The following is a 22,672-nucleotide window of genomic DNA, read 5'->3' on the forward strand; positions in this document are numbered from 1 at the left end:
TTGTTGAGAATCTTGCCGTATTGACTTTGTTTAAATTGGTATAGTTTTTATTATTATTATTTTTAGAAGAGTTTAAATAGGTATACTAAATGGGTAAATATTGGGTACTCACAGAGTACTATAAATGCATATTTTCTCATTTCACATAATTGTGGGTCTCACTAATTAAATTTTTGATAAGATCCACAATTCATGTGAAAGGAGGGAGTACGCATTTTAATACTCCCAGAGTATTTAATAATTTTCCATACTTAAATATTGAGATAATGATGAATTATGTATCCTTATATTGGGACAACTATCTTATGAGATTAATGATTTATAAAGTGTTTATTACATTATATGTGATTTTTTTTTTTGAGAAACATCATGTGATATTTAAAAGTGTGTGAGACTCACTAAATATAAAAGCGATCTTTCCCTCTTATAATATATTTTATCCATATGTTAGCCGTACAGTCACGGCACGAAACAATTAGGTAGTGTGGGATGAATCATGAAATTCCAACATTCATTTTTATTTATTTATTTGATCAGATAGATAAAAACACAGTTAGCAAGAAGAAGATAAGTTACAGTCCTATCTATTGCCAAGAAACATGGAATTAATCTGTAATTATTGTCTTTGACTCTTAATATAGATTGCTTTGCAGGTGAACATAAGTATAAAAAATGGATGAATTTTCATTTTTGAGGCAAATGCTTAATTTCTTCTTCTTCTTCTTCTTTTTATTTTTTGAAAGACAAATGCCTCAATTGATGTTAAGAGGAAACGTTGTTCATGTTTTGTCTACTAAAACTTTTTTTTTTTCTTTCGTTCAAACTCAACGTTGGTCTATTTTTGCAGCTGTTGTTAAGAGGAAAAGTTGTTCATATGTTTTATCTACTAAACCATTTTTGTTCTGCTCGCACATGTTTTCTATTTATATGGCCGATCGAGTTGATTCTTTAACATCACTTTTTCTTTTTAATAATTAAAGTAAACTCACGTTAGTAATCAATAATAACATTGACATTTTCTTAATTTTTTCATCTTATTATTATTTTGATTTTAATTATACTTGCATCAATAAAATTAACATTGTCTTAATTTTTTTTCACTTAGTATAATATTACTTTATAACTCATGCTTATACACAGAAACTTTCAATAAACATTCAACAGTAGTAATGATAAAGTGGTCTTTATCTAGATGAGTGCATATTGAGCTTGACTTTTGCACGGAGTATTATGAATGAATAACTTGGCATCAAAATTGAGAACAATAATTTGGACGTGTGACAAAAATTAGACAACAACTCAATTTTTACAACTCATTGGTCTTTGTTATTTATTAACAAGAATTATTTTTGTTTTTTTTACATTACTTTATTAAAAATTCAATACAACAATACAGTCTTTAAAAGTAATAAGATTGTCTTCACTTTGTATCATCACACTTAATTATTTTTTAGTGTTTAGTGTTTACACTCTAGTGCCCTCTAAATTGTCTTTTCTAAGATTTCAAATCAACAAATTCCTAATTTTTGTTATTTGGTTTGCTTTTTTTTATAGATCGAATTGGTTTGTTGTTTAAAAAGGCCAACATAAAGGTTGGTGTTAAATTGGCTTGTTGTTAGGCTTGTTTTAGGTTGTTCAAAATTTTTATTTATGGAAGGTCAAAAACAAAAAATTTTAAAAATATTATATGTAATTATTTTCCCCCAAGCCTTAATACAACGTGGTGACGTCACTGGGGGCTGTCCAAGTGAATTAACTGCACATAGTTGAGGTCAACATGGCGCATAGGGTTTTATTATTATTTATTTTAGGCACCATAGAATTGTAAAGAATGACATCTACTTTATCTATCTATTAGCGTGTCTAGAGGTTATTCTATATTTTTTTTATAAATGTTAATAATTTGCATCTATTATAAATTGAGATTACTATATTTTTCAATTACAAAAATTTATAGGAGTGTGATGAGTGTTATGCATCAAGAAAGGTTAATGATTTTAATATTTGGTACAAATGTATAATACTCATAATGCTTCTAGGTATTTTTGTGATTGAAAAAATATAGTAATCTCAATTTATAAGAGCATTCTCATAAGCTCTTCTATAAAAAATATCATTTTAACACACCAAAAGTCTACTTTATTATTTTAACACACCATTTTACAATTCACCATTTAATACATCTTCTATTCTTTGATTCTAAACATTAAAATAATATATACAACACATTAAATAATATATTTTCTCAAAACCCAGCAAATATACAAATGCATAGCAAGAACCAACAACCACTGCCACAACAACAACCACCACCACAAACTACAACCACAATCACCAGATTCTCCAACAAATTCCAAATCCAAAAACCTTAACAAAATAAAAAATAAAAAAAAACCCAAAATCTTCAACAAAACCCCAACCCAACAGATCAATTAATGACCAAACTTAACCAACCATCGGCGGCGAGAGCTGTGGAGGACGACAAGCAAAGATCAGTGACTGCCACTGGGCAAGCAGAGCTTTAGATCGGCGAGCTTCAACCAGTGAGCTGAGCTCCAGATCCTCGACGACCCCGCTGTTGGAGTCCCACTAGCGCATTTGTGAATATCGAATCAGAATCACCTTCTTCTTCGTGACATGAAAAGAAAGAGAGAGCGAGAGATAATGATAGGAAAAAAAAAAAGAGAGAAAGAGGTGCAGAGAAAGGGAATGGAAAAAAGAAAAAAAAGGAAAAAAAAAAAGAAAAAAGAACCTGAAGCCATGTGGTGAAGATGCTGGAGAAGAAAGAAGAAGAAAAAGGGAAGAAAGAGTGACTGAACATGAGGAACAAGTAGAGGAAGAAAGAAGAAAAAAGTAAGAGAGAGAATAAAGAAAAGTAATAAAAGAAGAGAGAGGAAGTGAATAAAAAAATAATTTTTTAACACATTTGTCCGTACCTTTCTAAAGATGGAATGGTACTATTCATATGTGTCAAAATATATAGGATTTAGAACACCTCATGAGAAGGCTTTTTGGTGTTTGGTGTGCCAAATGCCAAATATTTGGCATTTGGCACCTGATGGTAATGCTTTAATGGATACAAATTATTAACTTTTATTAAAAAAATAGAAGAGCCTCTGAGCACAAGCGTGAGTGCATGCTCAGAAGCTAGTTTTATTTAAGGAAGCCAATAAAAGCATGCAAAAATTATCAAAAGTATTCAAAATCAAACTCAACAATTTATTTTGATACAATATCAAAATCATATAACCTTTTACATGACATTGAAAAACAACGTATGTATAATATTCATATACATATTTATCAACAAAAAATAAAATATCCATATGCATACAAAAATAATAAAGAGAAATGAACAAAATGTGTCTGCTGCATTCTAAACCATCAAAAGAACATTTGTGTGTAGCCTTCTTTATTTCACACACTCTATGCACATTTTTATAGGCTTTTTAGTTTCTTTTTTTCCCCCTTTTCTTTTGGATTTCTTAAAGTTTCTATTGGCATATAGGTTCAAATTAAAAGAAAGTGTTCTAATATAAACTCACATACGTGAATAACATGAAACTAATAGAAAAAACTCAATGTAGTGAGCATATTTTATAAAAACTTTTTAAAGATTCAATAACTTAGGCACCTAGCATGCAGATGAAGAATTTAAATAGAAATTTTGTGTTTATCTTGTGAGACACTTTGAAACAACATCATTCTAAACCGAAAGGAAACTAAAAAAAAAAAAAAAAGAAAAACTTTTCTAGACAGCCATTAACAGAAGCCAAAATGAGGAAATATAAATAAAGCGAACCCAAAGAAAAATCTCATTTGTCATATTAGATGCAAAATTATTAAATTCAAAAAAGAAAAGAAGAAAGAACAGTTTGACATTAAAGAAGAGAAATAAGCACCGAACAAATAGATATTGTCATGTGGCAAGAGACAACCAAATACATATTGTGAAGTCAGGATTTCACCAAATATGTGTTAATTGGTTGTTGGTGAGATATTGACAAAGCAGGAGGGGCCAGTGGCCTGAAACATAATTGCGGCTATGTTGTGCCCTTCTTGATCTAGTGGAAGCATGATATCAAAAGCATGGCTGTGACAGGAACATCTCATTATCACAAATACACGTTTGAGAGGCATTTAATATAAGAAAGCAAAAAAAAAAAAAAAAAATTAAAAATGGTAATTGAATTGGTGAAATAGGAAAACTTAAATAAAAAAAGAAGAAAAGAATCGGATAAGTAAAAGAAAATTATTTGCTCATATATACTTATCCGGTCAAGAAATCAAGTCTATTTCCAGCAAAGCAATTTATAAATATCCGGATTTGTTTAGTTTGATATTTCTAGAAGAAGAAGAAGGATATAGCTTCAAACTCAAAAAATAAAAACCGGAATGTAAAAAAATTAATAAAAGTTGTTCTCAGGAAGTTAATAGAGCAGTTTAAAGTGAGTGTATTAGGAGTGTGGTCCTATTTTGTAGACAGTGTTTTGCGTGAGAGTTAAAGAAGTTTTTTTTTTTTTTTTTGCAATAACGTTATATGATTTTTTTTTTATTCAGTAGATGTATTTTTACAAATAAATGTGTGTTTGTTTTAATTTTTTTTAATAAATAGATAAAGTAATTTGAAAACCATCAAGAGAGTGGTCTTGTTTTGTAGGCAATGTTTTAGTTTGAGTTAAAGATTTATTTTTACCGAGTTGCCCCTGCTTAAACCTAAAGTATAGGGGTATTTTGGAACTTAAAAATATCCGGTCTAAATAGGGGAAGCCCCTTAAAATGCTCTTACAACCTATGTTTAAAGTAAGGACAAAACTTGATAAAACTGTTTTTTTAAGTCCCACGTAAAACACTACCTACAAAATAGGATCACACTTACGTTAGTTTTCAAACTCTCCTTCATCATAATTTGTATTTGTTCTTCCTCAGATCCTCTTAGTTTTAAGTTCCTTTTCTCTCTTTCCCCCAACTGCGAGAAAACCCTCACAAATTAACCCATCACAAATTATGATGAAGGGCTCGGGCCAATGCGTAAGGCTCTAATATTCCCTCAGAGATTTTTCTTAAAAAAAAAAAAAAGAAAACTTCTATTTTTCTCTGGAAAAAAAAATTATAACTCAATAACCTCAAATCTACTGTAGCTGGCTTAACCAAATCAGGTACTTCCTTTTTATTTTCACTATAAATTCAAACTATCGGTTTGATTCCAATTTTGTTGTCTCCGTTCGAATTTCGTAATTTCTCATTCTTATTCAGATCTTCTATATATGTTCAGCATTGGATCTTACGTCTGAATTTATTTGATCCTTCTTGATTATATTTCTTTTAGTGTTTTGCAGTGAGAATTAGAAAAACGGATTCATCAACATCGACGTTTGCTATCTCAGGTAATATATATTGAATAAATTATTATTGTAAACGGTTACTTATGATGGTTTGTTTGGTTGTGGTATTGTTAATCATCATTTTCTTATAAATTTAAAATCCAAAAAAGAAAAAAACTTTACTTACAAAAACAAAAGTGCAATTCTAATTATTCCAATTCTATACATATGTCAATGTACATTGCTCTTTTCTATTTTGTTTTTATAAAGAAATTAATGGCCGTCTAATTATTTGGACTTTGGGTCTTCTTTCATTTTCTTATTTCCTTATGATTATCTTTTTTTTTTTTTTTTTTACTATGCATTTGTAGGTTAAAGCTTAGTCATTGATTTTCTTATTTCCTAATGATTATCTTTTTTGTTTTTTTACTATGCATTTGTAGGTTAAAGTTTAGTCATTGCTTTTCTTTTTCATTTTCTATTGCAATATTACTGTGAATTTCTTTGATTACAATATTACAATAGAACACAAATTGTGTTTGTGCAATTTGGATAAGTATCAAATTGTGTAAAATAAATACAAATTGTGCAATTTGGATAAGTATCACGTATTAATTAATTATATTGCACTTAACTCTGAAGCATAAAATATATACGTGAAGGAGAGTGATTGACCATTTTACTAATATATTTGTAAAAAAAAAAAGAAAAAAAAAAGCCTCTGATTGGATCATTGGGCTTTAGTGTGGACAGGTTTTCTGTGCTGGAAAATAGGCAAAAGAGGCTACTTCTCCTGTTCTCCCTACTCTGTAGTTGACTAGAAACAATTTTTTTGAAGCACAAAGTACAATAGGCACTTGTAGTGCAGGGTACAGGCAGTTAGAACTTGAAACATGTTTATTTATGGGGCGGCTTTTCTTTAAATATTTTTTTCAATTTTCTATTTTGTAAGCGGAAAGAGTGCTAATCAAGTTACAAAGTGCCCAAGTTTTTTGTCTTGGTTGTTTGCAGAACGTTGTTGGATTGCATATAATAGTGCCTAGGTTTTATTGACTTTGTCATATGTATTCTCTTAACATAATAATTGTTTTGTTATTAGTGATAATTGTTCCATTTTTCTCAATCTCATCTAGTTCATATGAGATTATCCCTACTAATTGTTGTGGCTATCTTGTAAGATTTAAAAAAAAAAAAAAAACACTTGATAACCCTCATTTAAATAATAAAAAAAAAAGAACTAGCCTTTGAGTACACATTCACAAGCGTGCTCAAATGTTCTTTTATATTTTTGGGAAAAAGTTCATAATTTGCAATCATTATAATTTGAGATTACTACATTTTTCAATTACAAAAAAACCTAAGGGTGTGATGAGTAATTTTTCATCACACCTCTTGATTTTTTTTGTGATTGAAAAATGTAGTTCTTAAATTATAACGGTGTAAATTATTAACTTTTTTTCAAAAAAATAAAAAAGCCTCACGCACGTGCTCAGAGGTACTCATCACACCTCTAGATTTTTTTGTGACTAGAAAATGTAGTAATCCCAAATTATAATAGATGCAAATTATTAACTTTTTTTCTAAAAATATAAAAGAGCTCCACGTGCGTGCTCAGAGGCTAGTACTACTATTTAAGGGGCTTCCCTTATTTGGACTGGACATTTTTTTTGTTCCAAAATACCCTTATAGCCTATGTTTAAGGAAGAAAAAACTTTAGTATAATACTGTAAAAATATATCTTTAACTCTCTCCTAAAACATTTCTTACAAAATAGGATCACTTTTCCACTAACCCACTTCTTCACAGCAACTTTATGTATATATATTTTTTTAAGTTGAAAAACAAGTTAAACAAAAAATAAAAACTCATCCTCACTTTTATTAAACAAAATACAACTATCTCTCACTAAAACATTGCCTAAAAAATAGAGTCACTCTCCTATTGATTTTCAAATTACTTTATCCACTTAAAAATTAGATTCTCTCAAAATTAAAGTTATATATATAAAATAAAAACAGTTTTTTTTTTTTTTTTGGCTACAAAATAAAAGTGTAATATTTGTTCATTTTTTGAAGCCAACCTCATGATACTTCTGGTTGTATTAGTAGTTCTAACTTCTTAATGCATAATATTATGACATAACAAAATAAAATAAAAGTCTCATCGCATGCGTGAAGCACGTGTGATAAGACTAGTAATCATTACTCTTTACCATCAGGTTAAGACCGATTAATTTTTGGATATATGTGGTGTTTAAACTTCAAATTTCTTATTCAATAATTAAAAAAAAAATTTATCAATTGAGTTAATTGAAAGTTCGGAACCCTAGTCAACATGGCGTATGGTGCCTAGTGATTAAAGGACGCAGCTTGTGTCCTGTGCCTCTTGTGCACTGGGCCCGTTATGATAATGACACATATTCATTTTCAAATACGTGTCATGATCGCAATGAATCCAGTGTTATAGGACACTAGACAAAAGCTACACCTGTGATTAAATAACTAAGTGAGTTGAAAAAGTAGGTAGATGCACACTACCACGTGGGCGGAAATTGATGGGTGTATAAAGAATGTGCAAATAGAGATCGAGCGTGATGAAACAAGATTTTTCTAAAATTAAATTATACTAGACTTATGTTCCGGGCTTGATATGTGCCGCATTGGGCGTACTTGAATCACATGGATCTTCTCTGCAGGCCTAGCTGACGTACCCATGATGCACAACAACTACCTTGTCCAATTGAGTGGAACACTTGGCTTTGTATTTGAACTTTGTAGGGAGATAGGAGTGCTTGGGTGGCACACAGTGGAATCGTGGGACAAGATTAAACACTCCATTTTTAGCCAATAGTTAGCTAAATTTGGAAAATTAGAAGTCTAAATGAATTTGGGGGATTTCATTGGCTTAAAATTTTGAGCTGGCTAACTGAAACCGAAATTTTTGGTTTGTAAAGTTCTCAACTAAAACCGACCGAAATGGTTGGAACTCAGTTTGTTTCGGTTCTGGTTGGTTATCGGTCGGTTGTTGGTTTTTTGTGCCTTGAGTTTGGGTCGGTTGGGCTTTTGGTTTTTTTTTTTTTTTTTTTTTTCCAAGATTTTTTGTTTGGGCTTTTAAAAAAAATGCAGTATTCAAGCTAGTTGTTTTATGGCCATTTTTGGGCCTTTTATGCTCTTCGTTATTAAGCCTCTTTTAGAAACTTGTTTTACGCCTTTTTTAGGAACCAGTTTTGGCCCAGATTCGGGCCTTTTTTTTGGCCATCTTTGGGCCTTTTTTAGGAATTTGTTTTGGCCCTTTTGGCCCAGATTCGGGCCTTTTCTATTTTGGCCATTTTGGGCCATTTTTAGGAATCTTTATTGGCCCTTTTTGGGCCTTTTTACACATCCATAAAGAATTTTACAAATAAGGAAAAATAACAACCTGCTTTGATCAACAACAAAAATCCATAAATACACATTATAGCAGATTCATCAAAAAAAAAAAAAAAAAAATCACAACCTAGATCAGATTCATAAACCCAAAAACTACACATAGCAGATTCATAAATCACAACCTGTCAGATTCGTAACCTGCTTTAGAGCTTCTATTATTCTCATTAAAATACACATATCACATATTCATAAATCCAAAAATAACCTATCAACAGTATATAACCTGTCAACAATACATTTGCACAACCTATCAACACAGATTCATAAATCCAAAAATAATCTAGAGCAAAAAAGTGCTCTAGTGCTCAAACTAATCCGTAACTTGTTACAGGTACCCATCAAATTTAAACAAGATTAAAAAATAACTTGTACAAGTCAAAATAAAATAACTAGTGCAGATTTAATTACTTCATTAGTAATATGTCAATGTCCACATATTGTCCATATGTCAATACCTACATAACAACATTATAGCCAAAGACACAAATAAATTGGCCATATGTCAATGTCAACATATACTGTCTATATTTAATATTTCGCCAAAGACTCAAAATAAATTGGCTGAATGTCATTGCCTATTGCTTAATATCATATATTGTCTATGTATAGGCCACTGTCAAAGCTAAAAAAAAAAGTCCATATCTATATGTAGGCCACTGTCTAGTAGTGTCTAATAGCAAAAAGTCCACATATCAATATGTCAAGTTCACACATCAATATGTTGTCAAAATAAAAACTAACAAAACCCAATATGCCATCATCAATACCACCCGTCCAAAGAGCAAACAGCAAAGAGCAATCTTCAATCATCAACTTCAATAGGTGTTGGTGTGGACATGTCTAGTTTCGATGTTAATGCAGCATCACTCACAAGTTCTACAAGCAGAAAATGAAAAAGAAAACATAAAAGTCACTTAGACAATAAAAAAATAAATATGCCAAGAATCCAAGATATTTAGTTTTTTTTTTTTAATAAAGAAAGAAAGACATGCAGAATGTACAATAAAACAATAAATATGCCAAGAATCCAAGATATTTAGTTTTTTTTTTTTTTAATAAAGAAAGAAAGACATGCAGAATGTACAATAAAACAATAAATATGCCAAGAATCCAAGACATTCAGTTTGTTTTTTTTTTTAATAAAAAAAAAACAGACATGCACATTTTTTTTAATAAATAAAGACATGCAGAAAAATAATAGTCATATCTCTATAAAGCTTTTCAAACTCTTCAACATCATCCATGGTAGCTCGATGGTTTATTGGTGCCGATGAAGAACGAAACCAATTTTGACCGCAAATGAGGGCTTCCACCATAAGTGGAGATAATGAACTCTAGAAGGGATCAATAACATGACTAGCCATACTAAATGTAGATTCTGAGGCCATAGTGGATACTGGAATTGCAAAAACAAGTCGTGCAACCCTTAAAAGCACACGGTATCATGGAGAATTAACCTTCCACCAAGCCAAAACATTAAACTTCTCATCCAAGACATCCTCACAACTCTCCAACAAGTATTTATCAACCTCTGATTTGGTATTTGAAGAATCAATACCTTTCAAGTGCTTCTTATATCCCATCATCCTCATTGCCTTCACATCCACAACTACACTAGAATCATCTCTCTCCATTGATCCACTTGGTTTTTGGCCTTGGGCTTGTGCAGCAGCACTAGCACTACTACTCCCCATATAGTTTTGAGTATAAGCATCATACAAATCCACCAAAATAGTCTTTATTCTTTCTATCATATCAGTAGCCTTTTGGTTCTCATATAAAGTACCAAAACAATACTCAAGATACCGTAATTTGTATTGAGGATCAAGAACTAACCCTACATACAACAAGTTGATGGGAAATTTAGACCCCGGTTGATAGAATTAACAAGTTTTAAACCCAAGTTGTTAATTAGATTTATTATGAATAAAATTTGTTAAAACAAACAAACATTAATATCATGTCAAAATCATGTGCAGCGGAAAAGTAAATAAGACAAGATATGATGACCCAGGAAAACTAATGAAACAAACTAGTTTCATAGTAAAAATTCTAGGGGGAAACCTTCCCAAAAAGCAATTTACTATAGTAAAGAGAAGTTTCAGATCTAGTACAAAACCTTTGTCCCTAGACTATACAATCCCCGTAAATGAACTTACAGTAGAAACCTTCTACTGCTTCAGAACTCTTCAATATATAAACGCCACCCTTTTGATGCATGGATCCCAGTACGTGACTAATTCATTTGCACGAATCCCAGTACGTGACTCACTCTCCAACTTGAGAAAGAAGAATGTTGGCTGCAAAGTTCTTCACTTCATCAACAATGAATATCAAGAAGCACTTTGTTATAAAACCTTAAGGCGCAAAGACGCAGTAGCTTCTTTCAGAGAGAATAAGGCATTGGTCACTTTTTGCATGTGTTCTTCTTGTATTCTCTTATGTAACAGCCTTTAAAATAAGCCTTATATATGCTTAGGGTTGTAAGAAAAGAAAGCCTAAACACATACTCACAGATTGGATGAAAAACAACTCTGAAAAACTGAGTTTCATAAACTTTGATAGATAGCCATCTATCGAGATAGCTGTCGAGCCACGGGCTTCAATAGCTTTTAAACTTGGACGGATATCAGCTGTCGAGCTTTAATGACCAACACTTCCTTACTTGATTCTTGGACAGACTTGCATGACTTTAACACTTGAACTTGAAACCTTGTTCCTTGAAGTATTAAACACATCCTAGATCTACCCAATTATAAGTAAAGTGAGTTTTGTTAAAGGATTAGTCAATTACATAAAATGTTGACATATGTTCCTAACATCAGATCACATATGTCCTAACACAAGTGATTCATATTATCAAAGTTCCCCCAATACCTTTCAAGTTTGTTCTTCATGTAATCGACCATTTTTCTCAACAAATAACCATCTTTTTCATACTCCAAGTTAATTGTGTCATGAGCTCCAAAAAGAAAGAATTGCTAGTAACATAATTAGCACCGGAAAACCTTAAGGTTGTATCATAGAAAATTTTAAGAAATTTGAAAAAGATCCTAATCTTTTCCCAATCCACATCTCATCAAGCAACCTCATGTCTATCATTTCCTTCTTCCTTTGCCTCCTCTCTAATTGTCCTAAGATAATTTGGATCTTCTTCCTCTAATCTCTCAAAAGCCTTTTGATACTTCTCGGCCCTCTCCAACATCATATAGGTGTAGTTCCACCTAGTGGGCACATCTAAGCACAATTGACTTTTAAAGCCAACTTTCTCCTTCTCCGCACATAACTTAAATGTGCTTTGTCTTTGTGGAGATGATCTCACATATCGCACAAATTTCCTCACCTTCACTATTGTCTCATCCATTTCAGTTAACCCTTCACGAACAATTAAGTTCAAGATATGAGTACTACACCTCAAATGCAAGTATTTATGCCCTAAAATTGTTGCCTTCCTATACTTAGTCTTTTTTTGAATAAATGAAATCAACCTAATATTAGAGGTAGCATTATCAACCGTAATAGTTAGAACCTTATCTATCCCCCAATCAAGCAAACACATCTCAACTGCCTTCCCAAGTGTTTCACCCTTGTGATTTTCCACTAAATGAAAACTAAGAATCCTCTTGTGTATTTTCCAATTACTATCTATAAAATGGGTAGTGAGACACATGTAGTTTAAATTTTGAATGGATGTCCATGTATCTGTGGTAGGACAACCCCGCTGCTCTCTTAGGGTTTCTTTCAACTTCTGTTTCTCATCCAAAAACACCCTAGGTTGGATGGAACCTAGGTTGGGCAACATAAATAAACTTCCTAAAACCAAGACCCTCTATAAACCTAAAAGACAGCTCATCTAGAATAATCATCTCCGCCAATGCTTTCTTACATTCCTTAAAATTAAACACATGAGACACAAGTCTCCCACTACTTTCTTCTTTAGGTTTGAATGCTAGGGTTGATTGGTTTTTTTCCTCTTTCCTATAAGGATATTTCAGACATTGTGATTGTATGTGAGTTTTCATGGCTGTAGTGCCATTCAACTTACTATCACAAGCATAAGTTATGCCACAATAGTTACAAGCTGCCCTAGGTTTTTCCCCCCCTTCAATAGTAGTGAAATGACCCCAAACAAAATATCTTTTTTTACCAGCATTACTTGCTTTTGGTAGGAGTGGAGGTTTGCCTTTGTCTTCATGCACATTGGTTGCCCTTTGACTCTAGGTTTGCCTTTGTCTTGACCCTCTGGGATTTCTCTTGTGTCATTCATCTATAATATAAAATAAAACAACAATAAACACAATAAGTCAGCAACTATAAAAATTAAAAAATTAAAATGTAATACCAAAATGAGTCTAGTATACAAAAAAGAAAAAAGAAAAAAGGTAACAATAGCACAATAAGTTAGCAACAAAGAAAAAAAATAATGAAAAGGACTCTTCACTCTAGTATATAATAACACAACAAGTCAGCAAGAAAGAAAAAAAATGAAAAGTTAGTTAGTTTAATTAAAGTTAAAATGAAAAGTTAGTTACTTAGTTTATAGTTTAATTAGTTTTAGTTTAATTAAATATTTATTTAGTTTAATTATAGTTAGTTAATCTAATGGGTTTTATAAAGATGAAATCATTAAAATGAAAAGTCAAGGCTAGATGGATCTGATGATTCTGATAAGATAAAATGAAAAGCCAAGGCCCAAATGTTTTAAAATAAAATGAAGGATGCCCAAAGCATATATAAACTAACGGAGGCCCAAAGTAAAGAATATATAAACTAATAGAGGCCCAAAGCCCCAAATATTTACAAACGTTATATTATATATTTAATATAATAATATATTTGGTTCGGTGCATGCAAATTTGCCACTGAAAATCGAACCGAAAATTTCGGTTTTTTATATAATAAAACCAAACCGAAATTTTAGCAATGGTTTGGTCGGTTTAAAGCAATTTTTTCAATTTCTCGGTTTTTTGCACACCCCTATTGGATACATAAGAAGGTAAAGGATACCTATGAAAAAGAGAAAAGAAAAAAAAAAAGCAAAAGGATAAAACTTTGAATTCTTAATCATGGGCTTAGGGTTTAGTATATCATGCACTTTGGTGCATAAAATAATTTGCTAGTTAATGTTGAAAAATGATTAGTAAAAAAAGAAAAAGAATTAACCCACTCTTATATGCATAGAAAAATTCTTCCCATAAATAAAAAGATTTAATTGGTCATGGTGCTATTATTGTAGTCCTTATCGAAAAACAATAAATCAAAAGGCATAATTTTATTTTTCCATAGGTACGGTTAATTTGTTATAATAAGGGTCATATTGCACTGAGTCAATCAAAGAGATGTGATGAAATGAAAATTTTGATCAAATAGTTATTCATCTTCTAATGAAGTGACAGTTATTTAATATAATTAATCATGTTTATAGAATGATAACAATAATTTGACAAAAATATTTTAAGGACCTAGGATAGGGTAGAGACATTATGACTCAAACAAATTATAGGCGAATGTACTTGTACCTAGAGTAAGAAAAATAATTTTAATCCTACATGTATTGCGAGTATTATAACATTAGGGTTAGCAATATTGTTAGGTTCTAAGACCTTAGGGACTAATGTATTAGGACTTCAATATGTAATGTGTTGGTAAATCATGGTCAAAACATTTAGTCTAGGTTTAGACTTGCTCAATGTTTGGTTTAATGTAAAGTTGGAATCGAGTAATTGCAGAAAATTACTGTTCACTTTCTGCAAGTCTCGATCGATCGAAAATTAGACTTGATTGATCGAACCTTGTGCAGATTATTTTTCTGCAAAATTTTCCAATTCAGCCTAAGTCCGTTTGACGTATAGGGTTTTATATTTTATGTTTCATATAAATAGAAAAATCCTAGCCACGTTTTTATGTTGTTGTTTACGCTGTGTGTATGAATCTCTTGTGAGATCTAGAGGTGTTTACCTTCATACAAACTTAGGGTTATCAAGATTGAGATTGATGTCGAGGCCTTGGTGATCGTTTCAGTTGCTGCATAAAGAGCTTAAATATATACAAGTGATATACTTGTGGATGTTGTAGATCTGAGAAAGAAGTAGTCCGTGGACTCGAAGTTGTCACGTGGTCATGGTAGTAAGTTTTCTACTCGAGGTAGCAATAGGATGTTAGTGGTCTAAGTCACTATTGTAAAACTTCAATTCTTTCATAGTGGATCTGTTTTACCTTGAGGATAGCTAGGTTAAATCTTCCCCAGGTTTTTTACTGGTTTGGTTTTCCTAGGTTATCATATCATGTGTTCTTTATTTTTCCGCACTTCTTTACATGATATGATTGTTATTATTTTAATCTAAATCTGAATAATTTACCTAAGTTAATCACTTGGTTAAATAACTAGGTTAATTTGTTGGTATTTAAGGGGTTTAAAAACTATACAAGTGGTATCAAAGTGGGTTAGCTCTTGCGTTTAGATCTTTTGATCTAAGAGTTGATCCTTGACCCTTGTTGTCATGGAACACGGTCACTTTCTTATGATCCCACCTCATTTTGATGGGAACAACTACGCCCACTGGAAAGTAATGATGAAAGCATTCCTGAAATCTATTGATGAGAAAGTCTGGAATTCGGTTGAATACGGATAGGAGAAGCCCACTACTCCAGTTAGTGAGTGAAAAACTTCTCAGAAAGAAGCAACCGTTGTTAATAGTAAAGTCATGAATGCTATTTTTAATGCTGTTTCTATGGAGGAATTCAAGAGAATTTCTAATGTTGAGGTTGCTCATACTGCATGGAATATTCTCCAAACAGTGCATAAAGACACAAAAGCAGTTAAGATTAACAAACTGTAGCAGTTAACTACTAGATTGAAAGTATTAGAATGTCTGATGATGAATCTTTTGATGAATTCTATGCTAAACTGAATGACATTGTTAACTCTACTTATAATTTGAGTGAAATTTATGTTCAACCTAAGATTGTTAGGAAGATACTTAGATCCTTGACTGAGGACTTCAGGCCCAATGTGACTCCATTACTGAAAGCAAGGATGTTGACTTCATCCCTGTTGATGAACTTGTAGGATCTCTTCAGTCCTATGAGTTGGACCTACACAAGACAAACAAATACAAATTAATGACTCTTAAGTCAGTTGATGATGTTAAAGGGAATGAATTTGATGATGAATTCTCTGCTATAGAGATTGCATATCTTACCAAGACCTTTAGAAATTTTCTTAGAAACAATAACAAAAGGGTAAAAGGTAAAAACAATGCTAAACCTAGAAATTTTAGGAGGAATGATCCCACTAAGGTGAATAATACTAAAAAACCTAAAGAGAAAGTAGGTCAAACCTCTAGTAATTCTATAAGTCAACAATGTTTTGGGTGTCAAGGGTATAGTCATATGAAATCAAAATGTCCTACATTCTTGAGGTCTAAGGGTAAGGCTATGACTGTAACCCTTAGTGATGATGAAGTTTCTGATAGAGTCTGGTAGTGACGATGATGGAAACTTTATTGCTTCACAGTTATTGCCATAGTTGATGAAAGTATTGCTATTGAAGAGAACCCTGCTGATGGGGAACTCTCTAAGGATGCAGATTTGCAAGAAGCCTATAATAAGTTTTGCAAGGTTGCTGCAAAGGATGTTATAAATATTGATTTAAGTTTAAAGAAAATTGCATCTCTTGAAATTGATAAGAAAATTTTTTGTTGAAACTGTTTGATGCTACAGAATTGTTAAATAATGTGAAGACTGAGAACATGCTATTGCTTGATAAAGTTAAGAACCTGGAACTTGAATTATCTATTGCTAGAGAACAAACAAATAGGTCTGCTAGTTCCAAACTTGATCACATGCTGAGTGTTCAGAAGTCTTCCTCAGACAAAACTGGTTTAGGTTTTGTAGAAAGCATCTCTGTGCCTAAAACTCATTCTACAAACTTTGTTTCTTCTTCTGATCCCCTCGTAAGTGAGGTTGTCAAACCTGTAGAAGTTACACCTCCTAGAAAGATTAGGGTTGATCTTAAAGAATCTAAACCTAAGAACTCTACTCCTCCTAAGGATAAGTTAAATGATAGGCCTGCATGGGTTTGTCATTTTTGTGGAAGGTCTGGGCACATTCATCCAAACTGTTTCAAGTTACTAGCTGCTAAGCAAGCAAATAAACAAAAAGTACCTGTGCCTCAAGCACAAGATCTTATGGTACTTATTGGTGAACTAGTAAAGGCTTTAAACTTTTATTCCAATCTTGGAGTTGCTCAGCATTCTAATCAGAATAATAGCTCTAATGTTAGAGTTGCATCTAAAAAGTTTTGGATGCAAAAAGCTTAATCTACTTGAGTCTTTCTGACATGGTCCTTGTGCTTCATCTCTCAATCATTTGTGACCATTCTTATTTTGTTGTTTTGGTTTTTTATTTTATTTTATTTGCATTGCATAACATTCATGCTTTTCATGCTAGGTTGTTTTTGTTATTTTTTTTAAAAAAAAAAAAGGGAAAAAGGGAAGAAAAATGTGTTTTGCATTATTTTTCTTAGACTTGAAATCAAGGATGGCCATAGTATTTTTACATAACTTCTTTATGTATTTTGTTTAGCTTGGATGAGCTTATTTTATAACACTTTACTAGTTTGAGCTTTGTAGTGCATGTTGTGTGGGAGATGTTTATAGTTTTTGATCATTTGATTTTAATCTTGAAGTTACATGCTTTTGATTGTTAGACTTGAACTTAATGAGAAAGGCATAAATAACCATCTCACCATTGTTTACTAGCCAATCATGAACACCTTAGTGCATATCATAAGATTTTGTGCTCGAGAAAGTGTAGCACATGCACAAAAAGAACATAAGGTGTAACTTTGGCTTATAATAAAATTCAAATAAAATAAAATTGGTGTGTACATTATTCTAACTATTTTTATAAGATTAAAATAAAATGAAATTGGTGTGTACATTATGAGGCAAATTTAAGAAACTTACATGATTGCAAACTTTTATTCTAGGAGATGTGGGAGTTATATGATGTAACTCTTTAGGTGATAGTCATTTTTAAATTTATGTGATGAATTTTATAAAAATTGTGATTGATTACTATCTACTTATCACCTCACATGTATTTCAAGCTCTTGCTCGTTGCACACACTTCACAAGTTACTCTTTGCTAAAATTGGTACAAATTATTATGTGTGATCTTGTTGTGGCCATCCAAGATTGAAAGAGCATTGATTTTGATGCAAAATGTGTTTAAAGTTTGTTTTTTTGAGGACAGATTGATTGCAAATCTTGTTTATGGAAGATCAGGGTTGAATTCAAGGGTTTATGAAAAAAATTTCATCTCATACTCTTGCATTTCATTCATAAAATACTATGCTCTATGGAGTTTCTGCATTAAAATGTTTTGTTTTCAAAAATTTGAAGTTTCAAGATTTTCGATCGATTGAACTTGTTGCTTGACTAATTGAAATTAAGATTAAATATTAGGTTTGAATTTGCCTGGCTCGATCGATTCTGGATCAATCGAATGTGCTTTTCGATTGATCGAACCTGTTTTTTGATCGATCGAAAATTGTTCAGTGAGTGTTTAAAAAACATAAGCTTTTCATGTGTTCTTCAATTTTTCAAAAGATTCAAAAAGCTATTCTCTCTCTCTTCGACCAATCTAGATTCAAAGTTGATTTTTTTGTTGTTTTCCCTCAATTTTTGTCATCTAGCACCGGTAAGACTATTTTACCCTTTCCTTTTTTGGTTTAATCTCATTTTTCATGCATTTAAGGGAAAATTTGAAACCTATGGAAATTTCGGGTTTTGGTGTTTTCGATGCTTTCTTTCTAAATTGATTAATGGGTTTTTATTGTTGGATGATTTAAACATGATATTCATGGTTTCATTTGATCAATTTGATAAATTTGAAAAATTGAAATTTTTAGGGCTTGAAACTACCCGTATTGGGATTTTGTTCAATTAGGCACAAATTTATGAAATTGGCTTGTGTTATTTGTTCATTTTGTCATTCTATACTGTTATCTAACTTTTATAATATTAAATTGATCAATTTGTTGGGATTTTTGAAAGTGCGTTTTCAAAATTTGGGGTTTTTGAAATAAACTCTATGTTCAAGCCAAATTCTGTGTTTGTAAAGTAAAAGTGAACTATTCTCAATGTATTAGATCATGCATCACGTGGTTATTCTGTTCATGCATCATACAGATTGTTCTTTTCTATATTTTGTGCTCTAATCTTATCTGATGCAGTTTGCCCTTGGTTTTTCTTTTTGTCTTTTGTTTTTTTTTTTTTGTCTATCCTTTTCCAATCCTTAGCATCATGGTTAAGAAGACTAGAGCTCATAGGACCACCTCCTCTTCTTCTTCTCCATCCTTTGAGAGTCATAGGTTTCTCACTGAGAAAAACCAAGAAACCTTGTAGAAGTTGAACATCTATAAGAAGGTGTGGGCCGAGAAGAAAGTGATTTTAGATGAGTTGAACCTGAGATTTGTATGAATTTTGATCGTAGGGGTTGGTTTCCTCTCTCAAATATAGGTCCTCCTCCTCCGGCTGTTCTGATCAGAGAGTTCTATTCGAACCTCTCCGTTCACTCCACTTCATCCAACGTTCAATTTGTGAAGAGTTGGATAAGAGAAGAAGAGTATACCATTACCTCAAAGGTAGTGGCCTCTGCTCTTGGTGTACCTTTGGTACAACAACCAGTTATCCATATACTGAGTCTCCTCTCCTGGACGATATTATGTCATTCATCACTGGTACTACCATTTAATGGGGTATTAATCCTCGCATTATCTCTCATGAACTTATTGAGCTCAATTATTTGTTTTTTATGATTTCTTGTCATTCCATCTGGCCCATTTGTCACTTGCACACCATTCCTATTAACTGTTGTGCATTTTTGTATGCTCTTGTGACCGATGTTCCCATGAGTTTTCCTACTCTTTTCTTTCCATTTATGATTGAGGTTCATATGAGTAGTTCTAGATCGCAGGTCTTTTCTTCTCTGTTTTCATTCATCGGATTTTGTTACATCTAGGATTAGAGGTTTTTCCAGCTTCTGAGCCCGTTCACATTATAGCTTCCATAGGTGCCACCTTCCTTCGGTAGAGAGCTGCTTAAATGCGAGAGAGCTCTAAACGCCCTAGAGTTGAGGGTTCTTCGGGTGTTGCACCTCATCCTCCTTCTTCTTCAGGTGATCCTACTGCTGAGGAGTTTATTGATCCGACTGTTGCAGATGATCCTCCACCTTCTACTTCGAATGATTCTAGCATTTGTCGTATTTTGGACACTGTTTTGACCGTTCAGGCGGCAGATGGCCAACTATTGGTGGATGTCCTCAGAGAGCTTTAGGCTTTGCATGCGGAGTTGGCTAGTATTCGGCGGTCACCTCCACCACCTCCTTTTGATGATGAGTCTTGATTGCCCTTTGACAATTCGTCACAAAAAGGGGAAGTACATATGGATGGAGATAAGGGGAATTTTTTTGGTTTTTGGAGCTTTAGATAGTGTCTAGGTGCTTCATCTTGTATCTTTTTTTGGCTCATGCTGTTTTAGTTCTCGATGTATTTATTTCTTGGCTGATGTCTATGTTAGGGAGAGACATTTTATTTTCTATTTCTTTTTTTGCTTCACATTGTGATGCATTGACTATTAATTTATATTTATGAGATTATTCATGATATATGTCTTTTATTTTATGTTATGTCAAATCAAGAATTTATTTTGTTTTACTCATATTTTCCACACATTCGTTTATGTGTTTGTTAAGTGTTTTAGGAATATACAGGTTGGTTCAGTTGTGTTGCTGTCTACACTTGCAACTGATAGATAGTAGTTAGGTTGAATTGTTTTTGGTTGGGCTATTTGCAATATATTGGGCCGTTCTTTTGTAACTTTGAGCATTTTGTTTGTTATGTGCTTTGTCACGGATTGCCAAAGAGGGAGATTGTTAGGTTCTTAGACCTTAAGGACTAATGTATTAGAACTTCAATATGTAATGTGTTGGCAAACCATGGTCAAAACATTTAGTCCAGGTTTAGACTTGCTCAATGTTTGGTTTAATGTAAAGTTGGAATTGAGTAATTGCAGAAAATTACTGTTCACTTTTTGCAAGGCTCGATCGATCGAAAATTAGACTTGATCGATTGAAGCTCGTGCAGATTGTTTTTCTGCAAAATTTTCCAACTCAGCCCAAGCCTGTTTGACGTGTAAATTGTTGTTTATGCTGTGTGTGTGAATCTCTTGTGAGATCTAGAGGTGTTTGCCTTCATACATACTTAGGGTTATCAAGATCGAGATTGATGTAGAGACCTTGATAATCGTTTCAGTTGCTGCATAAAGAGCTTAAAGATATACAAGTGGTAAACTTATGGATGCTGTGGGTCTGAGAAATAAGTAGTTCGTGGATTCGGAGCTGTCACGTGGTCGTGGTAGTAAGTTTTCTACTCGAGGTAGCAATAGGATGTTAGTAGTTTAAGTCACTATTGTAAAACTTCAATTCTTTCATAGTGGATTTGTTTTACCTTGAGGATAGCTAGGTTAAATCCTCTCCAGGGTTTTTACTGGTTTGGTTTACCTGGGTTATCATATCGTGTGTTCTTTATTTTTCCGCACTGCTTTACATGATGTGATTGTTATTGTTTTAACCTAGATCTGAATAATTTACCTAAATTAATCACTAGGCTAAATAATTAGGTTAATCTGTTGGTGTCTAAGGGGTCTAAAAACTGTACAAATATATATTGAAATACCTCTGATATTATCGTCCTCGTCATGTTTCACAAATTTAGGAGTTGTATAGTCCAACTATTGCACACGGGGAAATCTCAAGGTTTCATTCAGTGTGGCCAGCTGAGATGTGTGTAAACCCATAAAAATTGCTCCATCACTCTCTCTAAGCCACTGTTTATAGAAAAAAATTGTTCGCTAATCAGGGGCGGAGCCAAAAATTTTCGTTTGGGGGGTCGATTTGTGTTACTAATTTATTAGTCTATACAAACTTTCAAACACAAACACAAACACATGCATCTATACACATACACAAAAATTAGTATCTTGTATAATGAAATCCTTAAAATTAAATGTTTCATAAAATTATATTGATCTTTCACCACTTTCTATTGTGTAATCCTTACAATTTTCATTTTCAATATAAGTTACCAAATTGCCTACCATTGTGAGTAAAAAAATTTCAATTGAATTAATGAAGTATTCAAAGACATGAATGATTCAAAACTTTAAGAGATATGAGAACACATTTTACCATAAAAAATGAATTTGAGAAACAATACATTCTCTATAACTACAAGACAAATTGGACAATTTTTTTAAGAACATTATTAGACCAACACAAATATTTGGGGAGGCCAAGTCCCATTTTTGGGGGCTAATTAATTAAATATTAAATATTTCTATATAGTAAAAAGAAATTTTGAAAATTTTTTTTGGGGGGGGGGGCATGGGCCCCCACCCTAACATGTAGCTCCGTTCCTATTGCTAATGAATAATCACTCTCTTGGTCTGATGACCTACTGTTCATTAGCAAAAGAATTAATGAGAATAAAATATTCAATCAATCAATTGAAATATTCAATTTTTACTTAATTCGAAATCCTCTCTCTCTCTCTCTCTCTCTCTCTCTCTCTCTCTCTCTCTCTCTCTCTCTCTCTCTCTCTCTCTCTCTCGGATCTCTAAACTCAAGAAGAGACACAATCAAAACACAAACACAAGCACAAAACATTGTTTAAAATTATTATATCAGGTGTAACTTGAATCAAATTAATATAATAACATTACTCAATATTTTTATTGTTTAATTAGACCTTCTAAAATAAATAACTCTCACATAAATTTTCTTTTTGCCTAATACCTAATCTATTTGGACTAGACATGGCAAAACGGGTCAAAATTTTTTGACCTGACCTGAAAA

At 32.3% G+C, this 22,672-nt stretch overlaps 1 protein-coding gene across 1 annotated transcript; it reads right to left on the reverse strand.

Moving 5' to 3' along the window:
* Positions 1-10,194: 10,194 nt before the first annotated feature.
* On the reverse strand, positions 10,195-12,116 carry LOC142630578 (zinc finger BED domain-containing protein RICESLEEPER 2-like). Its single transcript, XM_075804594.1, has 3 exons — positions 11,841-12,116; positions 11,595-11,733; positions 10,195-10,589 (listed from the first exon to the last, which is right to left on the reverse strand). The coding sequence occupies exons 1-3, from the start codon at positions 12,114-12,116 to the stop codon at positions 10,195-10,197; spliced, it is 810 nt and encodes a 269-aa protein (XP_075660709.1).
* Positions 12,117-22,672: the final 10,556 nt, after the last annotated feature.

This window comes from Castanea sativa, chromosome 1, assembly GCF_040712315.1.
Source record: "Castanea sativa cultivar Marrone di Chiusa Pesio chromosome 1, ASM4071231v1".
In the NCBI taxonomy this organism is placed as follows: Eukaryota; Viridiplantae; Streptophyta; class Magnoliopsida; order Fagales; family Fagaceae; genus Castanea; species Castanea sativa.

What these genes read in the sequence shown, in the direction of transcription:
- LOC142630578 (XM_075804594.1), bottom strand. Translation starts at nt 12,116, where the DNA reads ATGGATGAGACAATAGTGAAGGTGAGGAAATTTGTGCGATATGTGAGA. An exon ending in AAGGAAATGATAGACATGAG is followed by an intron (nt 11,734 to 11,840) that starts GTTGCTTGATGA and finishes TTATGTTACTAG; the next exon opens with CAATTCTTTCTTTTTGGAGC. An exon ending in TGATAATATGAATCACTTGT is followed by an intron (nt 10,590 to 11,594) that starts GTTAGGACATAT and finishes TGTTGTATGTAG; the next exon opens with GGTTAGTTCTTGATCCTCAA.